The 8,266-nt window shown below is 43.6% G+C and overlaps 1 protein-coding gene across 14 annotated transcripts in view; it reads left to right on the top strand.

Moving 5' to 3' along the window:
• Positions 1-249: 249 nt before the first annotated feature.
• The window catches only part of BCAS1 (brain enriched myelin associated protein 1), an 80,054-nt gene continuing 72,037 nt past the window's right edge, over positions 250-8,266 (top strand). For 12 of the 14 annotated variants that reach the window (XM_083146521.1, XM_083146518.1, XM_083146516.1 and 9 more), the window contains exons 1-3: positions 252-406; positions 688-831; positions 7,006-7,068. In XM_083146521.1, the coding sequence (XP_083002647.1) occupies positions 356-406; positions 688-831; positions 7,006-7,068 (258 nt within the window). In that variant the 5' untranslated portion in view covers positions 252-355. The other 2 variants (XM_083146520.1, XM_083146517.1) reach the window with 2 other exon arrangements.

Genomic DNA, 8,266 nt, shown 5'->3' with positions numbered 1-8,266 from the left:
GGTTCCAAAGAACACTTGCATATGGTTCCAAAGAACCTCGCATTCCATTCTCTCTTATCCCCGTTATCTGCTTCTATAACAACCAATATTTGTGTTTATGTGACAAAGTAATAACGTTTAGCATAAAAATTAATTTCTTTCTTCAACAGCATCCAGTTTCCATAAGGGTTAACCTGTCAGTTTACAGATGGGTAGGGACAGTGTAATATGTACAGCAGTCTTTGTAACTGGCATCTGTGCGTACTTTGCACCAGAATATTTTAGGCACTTGTTAGTGATGAGTGTGCAAAGTTTGGAAGAAGAAGCTCGCTGTGTAGGCGGATAATCAGGCATTGACAAAGACTGACCCAATAACATGGACACGTGTCCCTTTTCACAACTGGTGAACGACGCAAAAAGAAAGGAGGTTTGTTTTGGAGGCAGCATGCAATGCTTAATATCTGTGCTGAGCTCTGTTGAGGAGGACAAAATGTTACTCTAACCACTTGCAAACTGTGAATATATTACAGAGGGGAAAGAAAGGGGTGATAACAATGTTCTGTCAATGGCCAATTGTTCCAGTTATGTGGGATGAAGAATGACTGGAATTAGGTTTGTGAGAGAGAGAGGAATGAGGCAAATAAGGAATGGTGCACTTGGACTTCAGTGAGTTAAATAAACAGGATCTCTCTCTCTCTATCCTTGCAGAACATAGATGATAACAAGCAAGCGGCTGTACAGGAGCAAAGCTCGGAGTCTGCAAGTGTGTCAGCCACCCCGGAGACCATCTCAGCAGATACACAGACCCCTGCTCCAGAGATTCACCCAGTCATGAGTTTCTTTAAAACACTGGTAAGTTCCCACCTGTTATTATTTATCTTAATGATGCAGAGATATACAGTATGTGTATAATTCCCATTCCTTTCTCTGGAAGTCTGCAGTGCATGCTGTAGATTTCCCTACATTTAGTTGAACAAACTTTCCAAGTACTATTTGCATAATTCCCAACAAAGAGACGTAACTGGTCTTGAAGGCTTGCAATCGAACTCCAACGAGAAAACACACCAGAGGAACTACTGGTGCAGCTTTGCAAGACCACTAAATATCTTAATTGAAAGTGATGCAATATGTGAATATAGTCACCTCTTATTGCACCCAATAAAGACTATACTTAGCACTTTCTGAGACTTTGCATCAATCCTAACGGATACAATAAAAGTCATCTGGAACCCACAATTTACGCATTTTTAAAACCAGTAAAGTTATAAAAAAAAAATATTCTTGTTTTAAATCTTGATATGAATTAGCATACTTTACTAAATGGAATGACAGCTTTGTAGAGCATTGAGATGACATAAATATTTTTTTGGCATGTTTTATTTACATATTGTACTACAGGATATTGTTTATTACTGAACTGGTACACCGGTGTTTCTGTATGCATGCAAGTTTTATGCCCAGGGAAAGAAAACCGGGCAATAAATATTTTTGGTGTTGGCAGACTGGAGAAATCACCCTCTCTTGTTTCTCCGACTGGGTGTAAATGGAAATACAATTTGGTTTATTATGTTAATGGAATGATATTTTATTTTATGTGGCATTTTTTGTATACATAGGTTATTGTTTTAGATATATTATTATGCATGTTGCACACTGGCAATGATTATCTTTTTAATTATATGTTCAGAGTTGAACCAAGCACATTGTTTATTAAACAATTAATTATGATGAAATTACAGTCTTACAAGTGTTTAGGGTTAACACGTGTTTTGGGGGGCACAACATTTGCTTAGACAACCTATGGTTTCTATTTAAAACAACAGAGATTATCTTGTTATATAATAAGTGTAAAGTTAACATCAGTATACCCATGCAAAACCTATAAAAACATGTAAATGCTAAGCAGAAATATGTTGTTTCATTGTTAATCAGTCACATTAATGTAAAAAACAAAAAACAATGAATACTGAAAATTCCTCACTAAACTACTAGTACCCTACAGTACGTCAGAGATTTTTTGTTCAAGCAGCATTGCAATATAAAGCTTAGCAAGAGTAGTACTGCATTTGACCATAAGGGGCACTGTTGATTCTATGTTTGTTATTTCTTTTTACTTGGTCAGATACAATGGTAGTTGCTAGATCCAAGTTAGAGAAAGGACCTATCACGGCCAGGGGGTGGACCTCTGTCATTGTCCATGACACCACCTATTGCCTTTAGTAACCTGGTGGTGAGTGGAGCAGAGAGAGTCACCATCCTGAAGCAAGTTTCCATTTGGGCTCCCATGTTCTGAACTTTTTCCTCCCCCTGTGACATCTAGACCTAACCATGACTAGAATCTAGGGATGGCCATCGTTGCCATTGCCATCGATGGCAATTCTGCAACTGGCCATCGATAGTGCTAAACTATGCAATGTATGACAGCAATATTTTTACATATAGATGGTCATCTATTGTGTTTGATTGATTGGCCTGTGGGCCAATCAAAACACGGGGGTGGGGCTTCGTGGGTGTTGGGGGCGGAGCTATGCTCTGTGTCCCCCGGCACTTTGAAAAAAAAACCCCGCTAAACATCGTTTTGCTGCTCCATTGATGGAGAGAAACCATCTGGTCACAGTGCTATGCAAAGCCATCCTCAAAGCCGCTCATCTGCTGGTAATATCAGCAGATGAGTGGCTTTCCAATAGACGATGGGGGAGCATGCATCACCGATCACCGTTCATCACCGGGCCATACACACTGGGCGGCTTTGAGCTGAAAGCCGCTCAAACTTAGTGTTTTAAGTGGCTTTCAGCTCAAAATCACCCAGTGTCTATGGGCCTTTAAGGATGTCCGGGCTGCTATATGTTTTGAAACACAAAATATTCTAATCAAACTTGACTACAGGGAGCAGATATTGGGCCTGATTCAGAGTTGAAGGCATGTCCGCCTCAAGTGTGTCCACATTGCATATCGTAAATATATGCAGTTCTTTGTCTGTATTGGCCACATCTATGTGACTACCCCTCCACATCAGTGGTGGCTTCGCCATAGGCTGTAGCGGCTTCGCCATAGGCTGTAGCTGCCTCTTCTCAGCAGGAACCAGCCATGGCATAGATGAGGCAGCCCAGCATTAAGGTGTGTAAGCCGCATTGAGGTGCAGATTAGCGGCAGTTAAACAAAACCAGTTTTTCAGTCACAAAACTAACATACCAAAATACACCAAACAACAAAGGTCAATGTCAAGTTTTTTACATATCCCACATATGATATATACAGGATCACAAGAGGTTATATCACTGCTCTGTCCCTAAAACGAATAAATATATACTTTGATTTAATATATACATTTTTCGGTACTTGTTTCCCAGCACGGCCACAAATCTTGGCCATCGGGGGTAATTTTTAGTGGCCTGCGACGCGACCGACGCGATGCCCCCGATTTTTCCATTGAAATGCATTGAAAACAGTGAAAAATCGGGTCGGTCGCGTCGTGTGCGCCTAAAAATGCTTAAATGGTCCACCCGCGATGGCCGCGATTTCCCCATAGGGAACAATGTTAAATGCCTCAATTTACCCGCGATGACCCCGATTTCCCATAGGAAACAGTGTTAAATGGGTCAATTTACCCAAATCATCATAGGGAACAATGGTAAATGGGCCAGAAAGCCCAAAAAACCCCCCTGACCAGTGAAATGTCCCCCCAAAAGTAGTTCACACTACCCCGCGATGAACGTGAACCCGAAGCGTGGCGAGCGCAGCGAGTCCGCGAGGGGCGGCGGTACGCGTCCTCCGACCTTTTCATACCCCCACTATTCACTAGGGCATGGAGTGAGAATAGAATAGTGTGGCGAGCGCAGCGAGCCACCGAGCCCGAAGCGTGGCGAGCGCAGCGAGCCCCGCGAGGGGATGCGGATACCTTCACAGGTAAACGCGTCCCTTCGCGGGATTCACAGGTATCCGCGTGCGCTCGCCACGCTTCGGGCTCGGTGGCTCGCTGCGCTCGCCACACTATTCTATTCTCACTCCACGCCCTAGTGGATAGTAGGGGTATGAAAAGGTCGGAGGACGCGTACCGACGCCCCTTGCGGGCTCGCTGCGCTCGCCACGCTTCGGGTTCACGTTGATCACGTGGTGGCGTAAACTACTTTTGGGGGGACATTTCAATGTTCAGGGGTGTTTTTGGCCCATTTACCATTGTTCCTATGATAATTTGGGTAAATTGAGCCATTTCACATTGTTTCCTATGGGAAATCGTGGTCATCGCGGGTAAATTGAGGCATTTAACATTGTTCTCTATGGGGAAATCGCGGGCATCGTGTCTGGCCCATCGCATTTTTTTGCGCATGCGATGGCCCCGATTTTACCCCCGATGACCGCGATTATGATCGTTGTGGCCGTGCTAGGAAACAAGTACCCATTTTTCTGCTTATTTGGTTAAATAAATGGCATGAAACTGGAAGATTCATTCGCAAAAAAAAGTACCATATACCCAACACATGATCTTACATTGTTATAATCAGTGAAACGGGCTAACATATAATTCTGTTACAGAAAATTAAAGCAATGCTAGTATAAAGTTAATTAAAACCATTTGACATCAAGCCATTGAACCAATGTTGTCCAAGTACATGTAGAGAACTATGGTAAGTGGGAACTTCCAAACTTCCAACCACACAGTAGCCAGGAAATAGCATGCCAGTCCAGAGCTTTTGTGCAATCTTGCCATAGTTAGTTTTATGTTGCAGTACAGAAAACAGAAAACAGGAAACATTCAGATAAATCCTAGCCCATTTAGCCTTCTATGTAAAACCAGAATGGTTCCCTTTCTTTACCATATGTCACTACTACAAAACATAAGAATATACACAATACTTACAGCCAGTAATCATGGTATCTCTCAACAGTGCTGCTGCCTCATTCCCTAGGTATTGAGCCTCTATAGGTGTAAGTACTTAAACCTGAATGGGGTTAATTGGAGCCTGCCCTCACTCTACTCTAATCTATAAGCTCAGGAACTTAACTGATTTTTTACTAAATACTTTGTCTACTTATCTTCTCCTTATCTAGAAATGATATAGTAAATAGTCAAAGGAATTCTGTTTACCAAATATTTGTGAAACAGGGACCAATGTGGATAAGTAAAACTTTCACAGGGTCAACTTGTGCTTATTCCTTGCTGAAAAACTGTCCAGTGGCATAACTGAGTCCACTGGTGGCCACTAATGTCATTGATTCCCCACTTCCTGTTTGTGTTTGAATTTCAGTTATTGGCATGATGTCTTCATTTCATGGGGATCACCAAAATTCTTTCTGTACTATATGGCAGTTACAACAATCTTTAGGAAATGCATATTTTGTCAACAGGGTCCTTTCTGTATTATAATGTGGGCATTAGTATTGACAATGTCTTGTATGGCATTCTCTGATGTTTCTTGAATACTGTACATTTTAAGTACAGGTGGTCAGTGGCAATATAATAAATATTTACTTTACAATGCCTGGGGAACCTGGCAGTTGGTGTTGCACCCCTGTTTGAATTTTGAAGTCTACATTAGTCACCACCAGGGCCGGACTGGCCATCTGGCACTTCTGGCAAATGCCAGAAGGGCCGATGGCCTTGTGGGCTGATTTTAGCTGCACTGCAGTAGCCATAGCGCTGCTGAAGCCTCCTGGGCTTCACTGTGCGCTGCGCTGCATGGCGTCCCCCCCGCACGCATCATTAGCATATTGACGGCATCATAGGCGTGCGCACGGGGGTGCACAGGCACCTACTGATGACGCGCCGCCGCCCCCTGCCCTACGCTGGCCGGATGCTGCCTGGATACTGCCCGGCGCCTCCTTCCGCCCCTCTGCACGGCAGCTAATACATTGTTCCTCCTCTGCCCAGCCGCACGAGGAGCTCCTTCCCTCCGCCGTCCATCACCTCCATACAGTGGCAGGCTGGGCAGAGTGCCAAGTGCCCGCAGGTCATTGCTGTTATGCAGCACCGGGGCCTCAGCTGTACTGTGGGAAGGATCCTCTGCCTGCTTCCCGGCTGTCAATGTCAGTCACTCTACCGCAGTAGGGCTGCTGCTGGACACAGTGGACTGCTCTGTGAGGGAGCAGACCATAACAGACCATGGAGGGAGGAAGAGCTGTCAGTTTGTTGTGATCACTGTCTGTGTCTGGCTGGCCTGTTGGTGCAGAGACAGCAGCCTTTGCACAGTACACACTCAGTACTGCTCCCGCTGCCCTGGAAACAGAGGAAGGTGACAAAAACAAGAGTGCCTGATGCTGTGCTCTCAGAGTAAGCATTCTATTTCTCCATTTAAAGTTTCAGGTCCTAGTTTAAGTATACTTTATATGGTGTCCTTTTATTAGGATTTGAGGCATTACAGTGTGTGGTATAATGTGTAATGGCCATTAGGGCATGTGGTATACTATGGCTGTGTGACATGTAAAAGGCATTGCGGTGTAAAGTTTTGGCGCGTACTGTCATTGTCCCTATTTAACAAAAATTTGTCAAGCTGTGGCATAATGTGTAATGGGCATTAAGGTGTGTGTCATAATATGTAATGGGCAATATAGTGTGCAGCAATGTGTAATGGCATAATAGTGTGTTCCATAATGTGTAATGGGCATAACGGTTTGTTCCATAATGTGTAATGCCTCCTTTTTGTGATGCCACGCCTCATTTCCATGAGGCCACACCCCCTTTTCACTGCGCGGCTTCGCCGCGCAAGGGTTCCGCCTACTAATGGTGGGCCTGTGTGCTCAAAATGCCAGGGCCGATTTTTGGTCCCAGTCCGCCCCTGGTCACCACTGTATATATACAGTAGTTGATATCCTTTTGTATAAAATACAGTAAAAAAAAATGCAATATATGAACTATTTCAATGTTTATAATACATATAATGTTTCTGAAGGGAAAAAAACTTTCTTTAATGTTTATTAAGGTTAAAGTCAGAGCATAATTTTAAATATTATTGTTTTATTCTTGTGACATTGGGAGAATAATTCAGCACTGAAGTTTAATCAATATTTTGTTTCTGATGAATTTTTAAGGTGACTCCTAACAAATCCATTTCAAAATCTGAAGAGGAGCTGAGAGGCGAGGCTGGTGACAAGGTAGGAGCTAGTACTGTTCATGTACTGTACTCTTAGTTGGCCTATGAGTGTGGTTTCATAGAACAAAAACAAAGGGCTTAATTTACTGTTTATCTACAATGTCACTCAGTTGACCTTCGTCACATATGGTTTGTGGGCTCTGAATATGCTTATGTTCATATTAAAACTGTATTGTTTTCTGCATGCATGTGTGTGTGTGTGTGTGTGTGTGTGTGTGTGTGTGTGTGTGTGTGTGTGTGTGTGTGTGTGTGTTACTGTATTGCTGTAGTTCATTACAAGACTAAGGGCCTAATTCAGACCTGATTGCAGGACAAATTGGTTCTCAAAATGGGCTAAGCCATGTGCACTACAGGTGGGACAGATATTAAATGTGCAGAGTTAGATTTGGGAGGGGTGTGTTCAAACTGAAATCTAAATTGCAGTATAAAAATAAAGCAGCCAGTATTTACCCTGCACAGAATCAAAATAACTCACCCAAATCGAATTCTCTCTGCACATGCGACATCTGACATCTGTCCCACCTGCAGTGCACATGGTTTTGCCCATTTTGAGAACAAATTTGTCCTGCGATCAGGTCTGAATTTGGTCCTAAGAACGTGGATTAGCTGTGCAACCACTTGTAAAGAATGTTGTAGTTTGATTTAAGGATTACATATAGCTTTTAATACACAGTAAACAGAAGGCTGCATGAGCGGGCTCTCCAGAAAAAATCACGGGCAGGTGTGCATCAGTGGTACCTCCTGGGGTTCACCACCATTTGGCAGCACCAGTGCTCCCCTCTTCCTTGTCGCTCACTTCCCCTCACCTGTCGCTCATCCTGGTGATCATATACTCCCTGTTGCCCCTCGGGGAAGTTCTAGGCAGCTCAGAAGTTCTTGGGCGTTCATATGTTCAGGCAACCGAACACACGAATGCCCGAGTTCCCAAGCATCCAAGCGCTACCTAGACACACCTTGCGAGCATCTCCGAACTTCCCCAAGCTGTCGCAAAAAGCCAAAGCCAGAAGCAGCAGTCCCAGGGGAGCTGGAGCAGCTGCAGAAGGCAGTGGCTGCACCGTCTGTGGTGAGTATTTCTGGGGTAGGACAAACCTGCCCTGGTAGGTTAGTCTTGAATCAGGAAAACCCATCACTCAAGGGGTTAATGCTTTAATTACAGTGAATTTTTGTTTATAATAATAAGCCATGATATAGAGTATGGG

The sequence above is a fragment of the Crinia signifera genome, chromosome 6 (genome assembly GCF_055691185.1).
Source record: "Crinia signifera chromosome 6, ASM5569118v1, whole genome shotgun sequence".
NCBI lineage: Eukaryota > Metazoa > Chordata > Amphibia > Anura > Myobatrachidae > Crinia > Crinia signifera.
The sequence above is the reverse complement of the archived record's forward strand: the minus strand, read 5'-3'. Positions and strand labels throughout refer to the sequence as shown.